The sequence below is a fragment of the Labrus bergylta genome, chromosome 17, assembly GCF_963930695.1.
Source record: "Labrus bergylta chromosome 17, fLabBer1.1, whole genome shotgun sequence".
Lineage (NCBI taxonomy): Eukaryota > Metazoa > Chordata > Actinopteri > Labriformes > Labridae > Labrus > Labrus bergylta.
In genome coordinates this window covers 17,062,613-17,076,285 of record NC_089211.1, presented here as the reverse complement: position 1 = coordinate 17,076,285, position 13,673 = coordinate 17,062,613, and the positions used below count along the sequence as shown (strand labels likewise).

Below are 13,673 nucleotides of genomic sequence, written 5' to 3'. Positions count from 1 at the left end.
GGTGAATAGCTGAAGAAAATATGACTCCCTTGTAAAAGACAGTGAATAAACCTTTTAACTATTTGTTGATTTATCACATAACAATAACCCATGCAGTGTAAATGCAGTGAGACTACATGACGGCATGAAGTTTCCTGGCAACGAGCCTGTGATGTAAATGATATGAGACTATAAGTGACAAAACCAGTGACATGCAGAGAAACCTCAGAAAATTGTGTGCAATTTAGCAGTTTATTAGGCAGTTGTGTATACAAATGATTTCAACACTGTCCATTCAGATTTACACTGGTCAATGTAGTAGGGTCCCTTTACACACCAAACAAAAATAGAACAATATTTCTTTAAAGCAGTTCAGACAGACTGACAGTCCACTCGGACACTACTCCATAAGCTTTCAAAAAAAAGTCATGGTCCAAACATTCATCTTTCCTACAAAACCCATCATGTAACCCATGAAAAGTTATGTAAACAGTTGCAACTGCCCTTACAAAAACTAAAACTATTAAGTTTTAGCAATATCTTTCCATGACCATAGTGTTTCTGTACCATGATCAATGTAATTCAAAAACTCAAGTTTATTTCAGTCCAAACCTGCCTCTCAAGACAAGAGAAACAAGGTGGTCACAAAAATTGTCACTTATTTTTGTCGTATTATATCTCTAAAAAAATGATTTTTTTTTTATACAAATGAGATATTTAAGTTTTTTTTTTTTTTAAAGCTGCAGAGAGCTAAACACTGGAAACCTTGACCTCAGCAACTGCAACCTCCAACTAAGAATAATGACTTGGTCTCCAATGATAAGATGAGAAAATACAAAGATTCTTAAAACTGGGCTTAATTGACCAGATGGTAGAGATTGATAAAAGCAACCTTAAACGTTTTCTTTGTTTATTCCTATTCCTTTAGTTAAAGGTCCTAGCAGTTACTGAGGTCTTCTATAGTTTGGCAAAAAAATAATATAGAATCATCATGGTTATCTTCAGCTGTGCAACTATGATTTTTTTTTTTTTGTAATGCCAGCACTTAAAATAATCTCAAATTCCTTACAGATGATAAGAATGAATCAACAACACTAACAACATAATTTGTCAATTTTGAACCCTAAAACTGCAAAAGGTCCTGATAACTTTGACCAGAACTGAATTCCAACCTTCATGGACATAAAAACCGATGAACAGTACTGAATGATAAGGCAGCCAAACAACAGACACCACTTTAAACTTTAAGACTGGACAGGGAATGAGGTGAGACATGTCATGTTTGTGATTCAAGACATAACTCAAGATTTCATGAGCTTAAAAGCATCAGATTCTATTGGACAATTTTTTTTTTCGAATATAACCCAGCCACACAATTATGATCTCAATACATGATGTGATGTGATGTTTTTTTTCTTTTTCAGAGTTGAGATTTACATAGAGACCATTTCAAGCTCACAGACCGTTTATAAACCTTTTAAAGGTTCACCTCCGAATGAATGTGGAATGTGGAACAAAAACAGATCCATGACACTTTAGATGCATTCACCTGCCAATTGACATTGTCCATGCACTGCATGTAATTGCTACGACTCATGTTGAAATTGGGCCCTGAGGCCTATACACTTGTGATGGGTTGGCATTTACAAAACGGAAAAGTAGGCAAAAGGCAGTTCACTCAGGAATCACACTCAAATCGTAATTCTTCTTCTAAAATAAAACAACAAACAGAAAATGCAACAAAATAAGTCAAAATCAACTTGTCATTTTAATATGTGACACTGAAAATGATATATATCTAGATTTTGACTGTCATGGCAAAAATTCCTCCTAAACAGTAAAAGCAGGTTATATTTTATCTGGAAAGACAATCAAGTATCAGAATAGTTGTGATTGAAGGAAACAAAACTTTGATATTGATTTAAAAACCAGACAGTAAAAAAAGGAAAATATATACCATCCAGCAATAGATCTTAATGCAATAAAGAAAACAAACAATTCCATTCCAATAGAACCAACACTGCGTCCACTTAACGCACTGATAAATATATTCACGTCTTTATATATAAAAATGTAAGGGACAGACATATTTTTTACAACAAGGACAAAACCATGACAATTTAGTCTCTGACAACTCAGATTCATCACAAAATGAAAACCAAACAAATATCAGATGAAGCATTCTTTTGTCTCTGACACAAGACAGAAACAACGAGGGTCATCGCACTTCTTCAGTGTCAAATGAACGTGACGGGCATGAAAACCCCTTAGTTATAGCCAGTGCAGCGCCCCGATACATCTGCACCACTTTCCTGATGCATACTGAGACAAATACAAGGGCAGCAGGAAATTAAGGATACTTGTGCAAAAGTGCTTCCTGCATCCTATAGGACTGCCACCCAAATACCTAACCCTCGACGTGTCGCTTCCCTCTCTGCAGGCAGAAACTTGATCATGTTCTCTGAACTGGAAAGCAGAGCTCACTGGCTATAGTACAGGAAATTCAGTGTAATCACTTGTACGTATATTAAGTATAGTTGGGTTGTGGACTCTTGCTTTTTAAACCGTTAAAAAATTGTAAAACCCCGTTTTTAAATGTTGTTCTGTCCTTGATTTTAAGTAGCTTGGTCGTTCATCTTTCCTAGTGAACCCTTACATTCCCTGCCAGCTCAGCAACATATCTTCCGCTTAGGGACCACTAACCTGCATCAGTGCCATGGAACAATCACTTCACCCTCAGCCGGGATGACTTGAGCCATGAATCGGTTGCATGCTTATTGCTATAAAGACACTCGGAGAGGAAAAAAAGGCTAGCGATTGTTTTGCAAGCTATCGTGCAAGTAATTTAATAAGATTTGCACACATCTCAAAGAACTCGATGGTGTGGCTTCCTGGTCGAGGGACAGGCGCGTTGTCTCCCCCACCTATTGAGTCGATGGATGAGGTCAGCGATGAAGCTAAGGAGCCCTCTGCAGCCTTGGTAGTGTGCACAGTGCTAGACATAGCAGGAGCGTCTGCACCGTCTACGTCATTCTTTATAGTGGTGCGGTAGTTGCCCACAGATCCAGAGCGGAGAGGGGTAGCAGTTCCAGATTTTGTCTCCAACATATCGTCTGAATGACAAAAGACACAAAAAACATATTCTGTAAGATATATATACAAAAAGGTTGATTTCTTGTATATCACTGTCTATAACCAGAGTTTCTGCAGGTCTTAGGAGGTTTGAGAAGAACGTCAATTTGTTGCAACCGTGGATTGATGAAAGCTATATTTGGGATAATGCGCCTACTATTTTTTTGGCTTGCACAGGGTTTGCTTGATACACTTTTTTTTTTTTTTAATGACAATCAACATTGAATCTTAGCAAATCTGTGCCATTTGCCAACCTCTCTGTCTTATCCAGAGTGCCAAACAGTTGACACAAAGACTTTTACACATGCACACGTTGACCAGCACAAGCATTGTAGAGACTGGCTGTGGTAACGAAGACCAGCATTTCATCACTGCATCACATACGATGCTAGATGAGGTTGAACACACGTTGAAAAAAAAAGACAGGATATGTTTTTAATCTGCTTCCTTTCTAACAAAAAACATCCAATTAAAAAGCTCCAGATCGGTCCCTATACTAACCATCAGGATCTGCTCATGACAGATTTAAATTAATAATTAACTGCTGGCAATTATTGAAAGTCTGATATTATTATCTTTAAATTTGTGTACATAGTTGGAGACATAATGTGTGTTTTCTGACCAGTTTTACCCTGAAAGAGGGAATACATCTTATTACAGGTGTTCTAGAAAAGCTCTTTAAGTGTGTCACACTTTATTTGATGACCACAAAAAAAGTCTAGATAATGTTTCAACTGTGATTCTTTGTGGTTATCTGTTACAGCTGCAGCCAAACATGAACACAGTGGCGGTCTTTGGTAAAAGCCTGCAGTGGAAATTGAGTCTGCTACCCTTTGCACAGCATGCCGGAGCTGTGCGAGTGGCCTATAACAACAACTCTTATCTGATCGTTTCCTTTGAGGTTCCGCTGCACACCTACACAGACTGTGCAAAAAGCCTGTGCTCTCAACCCTGAGTCAATCATTTATCAAGTCTGCACTGACGCAGATTACTACAGGACTGTATTCATGTAAACACAAAACACAGGGAGCTAAACTTCATGAAATGACAACGGATTAAATTACAGAAACCACATTAAAGACCAACTGAACAGCTGTTCATTTCAAAATCATTTTAAAACTATGTGGTTTATCAAGTAATTCAATCAATTATCCACTTTTTAAAGATTTTGAGAATCCAACGGGAAACTTACCATCTATGCTACGGAAGTCTAGGAGGTAGGTTCTACTGTCCACCTGGTAGAGTTGAAGGCTCATTTTGGTTTGCATGCCAGTAATAGGATTCTTCCTTCTCACGCGTAGATAATATGGATTCACAACCTGAAAGAGTTATAAAGGTTAAAAACACGATGACACTATGAAACTCCCTCTTTTACAGTATAGTAAAAGTTTTTAGCGTTTAATATTTGACTTCATTGTGACAATAAAAAAACAAAGCAACTTTAAGTTCTGTTTTTACAAGACTCTTCCTCTCACCTTCCACTCATAATCCAGCTGCTTCATGGCACGGCACACTTCTGACATGATATCATTTGGTCTACTCTGACTACGGATACCCAGGTGCCACTTGGCCCTTCTAACACCCTGGTGCTTGGACTTTTGGGGGTTCAGTTCATCCAGAGTGTGACGAGGCCTGGGGAGCGTCTCCGCCAAGAGGAAGGGGACACGCTCGGGGTGGGGCTTTGGGGTGCTAGTCACAGCTGAGCCAGACGTGGTCAGGTGCTGGTCGTCAAGAAAAGAGTCAGGGGGGCTGGACGCCAAGTAGAAATCCTTGGCTTCGCTCATGATGCGACGATTGTCAATGATGAGGTGGTAGGCAACCGCTAATGGGTCCTGATGGTTGCGACTGTAGATACAGCCGAGGACCTCCTCCTCTGTGCACTCAAACTTCTCACAAACCTCCTTCAGGGCCTCGTCGTCGATCATGTTGTTGCTGTAGGAGGGGTCCTCGGGGAACAAGTACTTGGGTAGGCCCTCTTTAAACCAGTCGTCCTCTCTGTGGGAGAAGAAATTATTTTTATAGACATACCCACGGATCAGGAATGCAACATATTCTCGTCTCGTATATCTAACAAAAAAGTCTAGATGTGTTATAGCAATTGTTCTACTTTGACATGAAACCCCTCAGGCTCACCGGATCTCTTTGATGGTAGCTCTTTTCATGGGGTCCACCTGCAGCATGTGTTTAAGGAGGCTAATTACAGATGGGTTCAGGTACTGCGGCGTGAAAAAGATCCCATCGCAGATCTTTTTAAAGAGTGTTGGCACGTGATCGTCATCAAAGGGAAGTGTCCCACACAACAAGGCATAAAGGATGACCCCACTGCTCCAGATGTCCACCTCTGGACCAGCATATAACCTACACAAATGTAAAAACAATCACTCCACTGACCATGAAAGAAACATTGGACTCATTTCTGTTTATACAGCAACACCTTGTAGCCACATAATGAGAGAAAGTTGTGTGTCAACATCAACTTCTAATGGTGGCAAAATACATACCGTCCTGAGATGACTTCAGGAGCAGCATAGTTTGGAGAACCGCAGCTTGTCCGCAGAAACTCTCCATCTGACATCATGTTTGACAAACCTGCACAGAATTTATAAACATATATATATATATACACAGTCTTATTATTAGATAAATTCAAGTCCCTTTAACATCGGTGTTGTGCATTAATGTCACTTCATTCTGCTGTCGGCAGCGCAATTTATCTTTTAACTTGTTCTAAACAGATAATGCACCACAGAGGAGAATTCACATCATTCTCATTGCGTCCTCTAGAGCAGTGGTTCTCAACTGGTGGGTCGGGACCCAAAAGTGGGTCGCAGTGCCGTTTTCGGTAGGTCGCGAAAATGTGACTGGGGGAAAAAAAGTTGTCTATGAAGTGCTCTAAAAACATGTTGGTTTTGTTCCTTCTCCTTGTTCTGTTGTATGTTTCGTACCATGTGAGGTCCAAACTGCACTATGTTTTCATTCAATAAATCTGATTGGTTGAAAACATATCAGAAATTTTCCTGAAGGTGTTGGTGGTGGGTCCTTAGGCTAGACCAGTTGAGAACATCTGCTCTGGAGTTACTGCATGTCAAGATGCCTTACAAGTGAGTCAGAGAAAATACCGCTGAGCTGAGTTCATGTAAGTCCAAAAAGGATCCAAACTGTAATTTGGAAAAATAATGCTAAGATGGACTGGGTGAAGATAAAACAAGACAGCAATACAACACTTTGAGGAAAGAACATGCAGCAATGTTGTGGTGGAAAACAGGTTGTAGATATATGCTTAGAAAGACACTCTTTTTTACCGTAAGGCATTAAAATGTGTATTCCTTTAGCTAAAGCAAAATCTTGAGTATATTTTGTATCACTTGCAACATTTGCAGATTTTCTCTACAGATATTTTTAACCTGGATAGTTGACATCTGCATTTACTAGCTGAAAGTTGTCTTCTTCTTTGCCTTTGCTTGCACAGTGTGAGTGTTTTTTTTATTTTTTATGTCTATCAGCATCATCATCAACAACCTCAACAGCTTCTCAGGAGAATTCAAATTAGCATCAACACCATCCTAGATATCATTACCCTCAGCATCTATATCATCATCACCAACATCATTGTCACCATTCTGTCCCCTCACTATCTTTAAGTGTGTAGGTGTTCATGAAGGAGCCAGGCCTTTATCTGGTTCTGAAGGGTGGAAAGGGACTCTGCGGATCGAAAGAAGATGGCTAATTCATTCACTCCACCACCGGGGGACTACAGAGCAGAAGTTAAAATCAGTGTATCTCAGAGTGGAGTACCTAATGGATTATATTCCATGAGTAAACATGAGGTCAGGGAGGCTGTGACTGTAACATTGATTTGGCCAGCCTAATAAACTTAATGTAAATTGTAACGCTTAATGGAGACTGCATAGCGGAAAAAACATCCGACTTAAAACTGCATGCAATATAGGAAAGTCATCTATTGCACCACTGATTTGTACATCACAACATCATACAAAACGAGGTGCTGCTACCTGCTTCATTACCCCCCAAATGATTAAAAAAATAACATATAGTAAAGGTATTAAAGGTTAAATTAAAAAAAGTACTCGTCTTGTGTCCAAAACTTTCATTGTACAACAACGTGACTTGTTTAAACCACTGTGTTTAGGACTTAGACACACTTACCAAAGTCTGCGATCTTGGCGTTCATGTGTGCATCGAGCAGCACATTTTCAGGCTTGAGGTCTCTGTGCACCACCATGTGTCTGTGGCAGTAGTCTACTGCAGATATAATCTGCTGGAACAACCGACGACTCTCCTTCTCCTCCAACTGTCAAAGCACAAATTAGCTATTAGGTGTGATCTTCTCTGTGACTTAGTTAGCACATAACAGCTGACTAAGCAGCGATTCACGTGGTGCTTTGAAATCTTTGCAGCGACTATAAGTATTTGGTTCACAGGTTATTGAATCTACATCAGAGGCTGCAATAACACAAAGAACACAAGGCACTACTATGTTCCTGTCCCTTAACTTAAAATGTTATATACAAACTCTGCCAGACAATGCAGTAGGGAAGAAATGTGGTACAGCATTACCATATTTTTAGTATCAAAGTGTACCTACCTTTCCATTTTTGCAGATGTAGTCGAAGAGTTCTCCTCCAGAGACGTACTCCATCACCATGAAGATATCTGTAGGGGTGCTTATAACCTGATACCTGCAGACATTTAAACAAAGATGAAATCGTTTGGGGGTATCAAAGTTAGAATTTGATTATTTGCTTAAAAATCTCCAGTTTTCAAACCAGGGAATCATTTTGAAACATGAAAAGTAATCAATGGATTTCACTGCCTCAAAAAAAAAAACAACCACCAAATGTAGCCCTATGGCAGGTATTTGTGTGTCTGTTCCAGTTTAATGGTGAGTGGATGAGAAATATGACCTAAACATAATACATGGGCGTCTTGTGCCTTGGTGCCATGGAAATAGCTCTTTAATAAAAGGCACACTGTCACATACTTACTAATCTGTTTTTGTATTGCACATGTCAGGCATGCCCTTCCTCCCCCTTCCCCTCAGCCATAAATGTATGTGTATGAATTAACTTTACAGCAGTGTCCAAGCGACTCTGGCTGAAAAGGAGGGTCAAAGAGCAAGGTTAGCTTTTGTGTTTATTACTTTGCCAGTCAAAAAAAAATTGTAACACTTTAGTTTCAGCATTCAAAAGCAACCAATGCTATCACAAAAACCTATCATGATCCCTAAGATTTCCTCCTCCATACTTTCTTGTCTGGCACACTTACAAAATTTGATTAGATTTCATGCGATTTCAATTATTATCATTTTAATGTTGTTTTATCTATCATCTGTTTGGTACAACTCATTTTACCTCTGGTGTGTTTTCCTATATGTGCCCTAGATATGTGGGATGAATAGAAACCCTAGACTACAATGAAATCCATCTGCAGATCCACATACTAGCTCCAGACAAAATTAAACAAACTACAGTTGTGAAAGCACCTTAATCAGTGAGCTTTATTTTTCAAACATCAAGACCTAATTCCCGTAGCAACAATAGCATATTTGTTACTCACAAATACCACAGTTGAACTCATCTATGATACAGCAAATCTGTTGCTTAATCCATGTTGTGTGGAGACACTATATGAATTACAACAACAATGCTCACAATAAGTGCAGGCAGATCATTTCTTTGCAGTAGAAAAACACAAAAATGTGTTATTGGTTGCTGGCTTTTACCGCCAGTCCAAAGCTTGATAAAAACATCTGATTACACTAAAATAGCTGAGTAGCTGGCTTAGCTTGCACATAAGCCACATATCTTACTGTGATTGCCATATCCAACATCCAGCAGGAGAATAAGTAAACAGCATTTCTGATATGTCTGTCAGCAGGACAGAAAACACATTGTAACCCCTGCCGCTCCTTCATCCACACATTTCAAAATATGAAGTGTTAAAACCAGGTGTCGATGTCTGTCTAAACCTTAATCCACTAGCTTTCGTACATTCACCTCTAAACTGTACAGGAACAAAAAGGAACAAAATCGTCTTAAAATTAAAAATGTCAGAGTCGTAGCAGATGACAGTTGTTGAGTAACTGCTTGTATTATCATTCTCAATGGCTTAAAAACATCCTCATACAACATACAAGTAGTCGTATTGTGTTTGTTTGTCCATTTTTCTACACAGACGTTATACAAACAGGCAATACTATGCACTCCACTCCAGTGTTTGTCCACCCTGTCAATGATTGGATCTCTCTCGCACACACAAAACTGAGTTTTTCCATTCTTGTGCATGCATGACATGGAACTGGTATTTCAGGCAATTAGCCACACCTCCTGGGCAGTAATGACCCTCTCGCTGTGGCCTTCACTGCAGCCTGTGGACCAAGCAGGAAGTACCGCTACAATTTACTAACTTTATCTTTAGATTAGAAGCTCTTTCAGCAACAATGAAGCAGCCGGGCATTTTGTATTGTGGAATGGAAAGTTTGCTTTAAGCAAGTATTTTCTATCATCACTGCTTAAAAGCACCTGTGTAATAAAGCAACAACAGTGTACTGAGATAACCTCTGATTAGTTTAACAGTCAGATCAAACATGAGAAGTTAAACAGAGACTCATTCAAAAACACTGTCTTTAAACTGTCTGCATAAACACATGCAGATGTTGTCAGCAGTGCCTTCAACTTTCTAAATAGGGCGGAAATATGGGACAACAACAGAAATAAGGAGCAGAATACACAATTCTTGGCTGCTGTATTACAGGATACTGGGAATACACTTGTAAAAGCAGAATGTAAGAGGGGTTGGAGCAGCAAAGCATCATAAAAGCCAGGGATAAAAGACTTTTTTTCACATTTTAATGAAAGGACAACAGAGGGGATAACCATAACAGGCAATAAAGCTGAATGAGCCAAGGATTGCAGGGAGAGGACAGACTGGGTCAGACTGATATTGTCCTAGATGGATGTATTCTAAAACACACCATTAAAGCCTGGAAATAGCTCAGTGGGTGGCATTAATGTGGCGGCAGGAGGATTATAGAACAGCAAGGAGGGTGTAATCTAGGACTTACAGTTTAATTATGTGAGGATGCCTGAAAAGCTTGAGGTTCTGAATCTCCCGCCGAATCTTTCCCACCACATCCAAACTTCGGATCTTCTGCCTGTTAAGGATCTTCACTGCCACTTGGTGCTTGGTCAGCTCATGTTGGCCCACTGCAGGAGAAAAACAAAATACAAGTGCAAATGAGTTAACGAGGAACATAATTAGATACCACAATCAAAATTTGTAACAGCCTAGGAAAATGCACAATTATTGGAATGAGAAAAAAAAACCCTGTCAATTTTGAAGTCTCAAAAAGCAGCTTAGAGTTTTCTCTATTTGTTTAAATTGCTTTTGTCTACCCGATGAAACTAAGACCAAAACATTCACCCTACAATTAAACTCTGGTCAAGCCTTCACCAATTCAGAGGGGAAAAGCCTGGCCTTAGAAACGTTGGAAAGAGGCCATGATATTTCTGTCTCTAAATAACTACGGAAGAAGAACTACCTTGACGATATTGTTTATAAGTCAGTATCTTTTAAGCTTTAAAATATTTTGAGATCTATCTAAAACCAATCTTTGTGTTTATATAACTTTGACTAGATTTGATATTGAAGTGAAAATAAAAACACGTGACTTCTGTTGCAAAGATTTCACATGAGAGTGATATCGAACTGCAGGGGGGGGAAAGTATGTAAACAAGGCCGAAGCTGCCTTGCAAAGAAGAAACTATAACATCCACATGCATGGTGGGAACACAGCATCCTTGCATGTGAAGTTAGTCAACACAGTCGCTATTGATTTACCAGTTGTGCTTGTAGTAAACTATTAACCAAGTCTGCAGTCCAGCCTTAACAATCACAGTGGCCAAACTCCAGCAAACTGTGCCCCTCTTCTTTGCTAGAACATAAATTTAAAAAAAAGGGAGTGCAGAGAGATGACTCACAGGGAATTAACTATAAACAAAGCTGGAGGTTGGTGTTGTTTTTTTTTTTTTTTATGAGAGGGTTGGGTTGGTTCGCTTCATTTGGATTTATTTGGTTGTAATCATGTGACAAAAAAAAAAGACTACAGGATAAAACAGAAAGCAGCCTTGCATGTTGAGGCATTAAGACTGAGAAATCATTTCAGAGGAAAAAAAAAAAAAAAAAAAAAAGGAAACATCGAAAATGAAAATGAAAGCAACAAAAAATATCTGATATTCTCTAAAGTAGTAATACCTGTTGGTACAAGCTGAACTGTGTATTGACATAGTTATCGTACCGCCCTCTGGAATGACAACACTGGGCGTAGATGTGACTTGATTCTCCCCTCTCCCACACCACGTAAACACATCTATACACAGCTCAATGTTACTCACACGGAGGGGAATAGATTAAGTTAAGGGCAGAGTAACTTTCCTTTATTATCTTTTAAGAAAGGAATAAAGAACCGATACGAACAAATCACTAAATGCCCCCCCCCCCCCCCCCCAGCGAGAGGGCTTTACTTCCCGGTGTCTGTCTTGACAGGCGGCTAGCACATGCGCTACTTGATATATTTAAAGTGGCTACACAGAAGCTAATGCCATTAAACTTGCATTGCGTAGCTGCTACTGTGAAACTGCTGCGAACCATTGCCACCATACCAGATATCTTTCTCGAAACAAGTTGAAACAACTAGCAGAACAACAACAAGTGTGTCCATCTTCCTGGAGCTGCGACCATGGGAGTGCGGTTGCGACAAGTTAGCTTCCCGTAGCCGACTAAATTAGCAGCTAAGCTAAGCTAAAAAAAAAAAAAAGCTTCCATCGCTTCCATCTTTCAGTCGGCAGGGATGCACAAGCGTCAAGACAGCGCGACGTACCTTTAACCTTTCCAAATGTGCCCACTCCAAGCGTGTCTCCCAGAATGTAATGTCCAATTTTGACTCTTCCTTCATGTTTCTGTTTTTCCGTCGCCATCTTCCCGCAGTGGCCTTGCTGCGGGGTGAGCTAGCTGCGGGGCAGAGACGGGTCTGAACTCCGCCGTGTACGTCTCCACTGTAGCAGGCTCCGCTCAGCAGCAGCGGGAGGAGGGTGGGAGGGGCGCCCCGGCTCCGGCGTAAAGCGCGACGTCGTGTGCTGCCTTCAAACGCACCTCGTAAAATTCTACATCAAGAGGGATTTGTCCACTTGTCATGTCTTAAATTAGTTTGTGCATGCAAAATACCAGGAATATTATATACTTTTAAATTCACCTTCGACGTATTGATCGCATAAAGTAGCCAATGGGGAAAAACATAGACTGTCCTAGTGCAATAGGTCTACCTATTTTGTTAACATAAGATTGCAAAGAATCTAGGGATTTCATCAGAGTACATAATTTCCTTTAAAGATTCAGAGAATCTGAGGAAATCTCTGTATGTAGGGGCTAAAAAACAATATTAGGTGGCAGTGATCATCCCGCAGACAACCCTGCATTAAAAACAGACACAATTCTGTAGTTGACATCACTACCAAAACTCATTGTCTGTGAGCACAGTGAATTTAGCTTAAACTCTACCATGCAAAGAGGAAACCATATATAAATCAGATCCAGAAACACCACCTTATTTGTTTCCGGGCTTAATTAAAATGGCGTGAGGAGAAGAGGTGTGGTGTCCAGAGAAATTATACTTTTTGTTTGGAAGTCCTCAATGCCCCTTTCTCTGTCTTAAATAGAGATGGAACATCTGGATTGTTATCAGCGCACAGTTTTTAAAGCCAGCGTGGTATAGGTGTGCATATGGCATGGGTAACCTGCACAACTGTGAAGGCCTGTTAATGCTGAACCATATTATGATCGACATATGCCGCCAAATAGATATTCTTTCATTCAACACAACAATGCCAAACCACATTCTGCACATATTACAACAGCATGGCTCTGTAGTAAAAGAGTGCAGGTGCCAAACTTTTCACCCATTAAAAAATGTTTGGAGCATTTTGAAGAGTGAAATAAGACATAGGAGACCCTGAACTATTGGACAGCTGCAATCCTACTTTAAGCAAAAATGGATAAAACATTCCTCCTTCAAAATGACAGAAATTTGCCTCGTCAGTCTGCAAAATGCTAAAAAAAAAAAAGTGTTGTTAAAAGAAAAATGTTTGCAACATAGAGGTAAACATGAACGTATCCCAACTTTCTTGAAAAGTGTCACCTACATAAAATTCAAAATGGGCATTTACTCTTCAAAAACAAAAAAAACATCTTCCAACATTTGTCTTTGGGCTTTTCAAATAAATATACATGGTTTTAATGTTTTGCAAATATTATGGGCCCCAGGAATGGGCACCACAGTACAGCAACAAAAATGAATAATAAAAAATACAGGAGCAGCCGCATTGAAGACACAAGAGCTTTCGGTTATGAGTTGGTATTGTAGGAGTGCTGGATAGCCTAGCGACTGTGGGTTCGACCAGAGGCGCTGCTTGTCAACAGGCAAGGCAGGCAACTGCTTGGGGCAGGACACTGATGATGAACGCTGGATGGAGGGTCCCCCAATTGTT

At 39.8% G+C, this 13,673-nt stretch overlaps 1 protein-coding gene across 1 annotated transcript; it reads right to left on the bottom strand.

The window, feature by feature from the left end:
* Positions 1 to 212: 212 nt before the first annotated feature.
* Positions 213 to 12,200, bottom strand: prkaa1 (protein kinase, AMP-activated, alpha 1 catalytic subunit). Its single transcript, XM_020634630.3, has 9 exons — positions 12,011 to 12,200; positions 10,196 to 10,337; positions 7,718 to 7,811; positions 7,279 to 7,423; positions 5,613 to 5,700; positions 5,245 to 5,469; positions 4,587 to 5,106; positions 4,304 to 4,430; positions 213 to 3,092 (listed from the first exon to the last, which is right to left on the bottom strand). Exons 1-9 carry the CDS (start codon positions 12,105 to 12,107, stop codon positions 2,809 to 2,811), a joined length of 1,722 nt encoding a protein of 573 aa, XP_020490286.1. The 5' UTR covers positions 12,108 to 12,200; the 3' UTR covers positions 213 to 2,808.
* Between the last annotated feature and the right edge of the window lie 1,473 nt (positions 12,201 to 13,673).

What these genes read in the sequence shown, in the direction of transcription:
- prkaa1 (XM_020634630.3), bottom strand. Translation starts at nt 12,107, where the DNA reads ATGGCGACGGAAAAACAGAAACATGAAGGAAGAGTCAAAATTGGACAT. An exon ending in CACATTTGGAAAGGTTAAAG is followed by an intron (nt 10,338 to 12,010) that starts GTACGTCGCGCT and finishes TTTCTCCTGCAG; the next exon opens with TGGGCCAACATGAGCTGACC. An exon ending in ACATCTGCAAAAATGGAAAG is followed by an intron (nt 7,424 to 7,717) that starts GTAGGTACACTT and finishes GTGCTTTGACAG; the next exon opens with TTGGAGGAGAAGGAGAGTCG.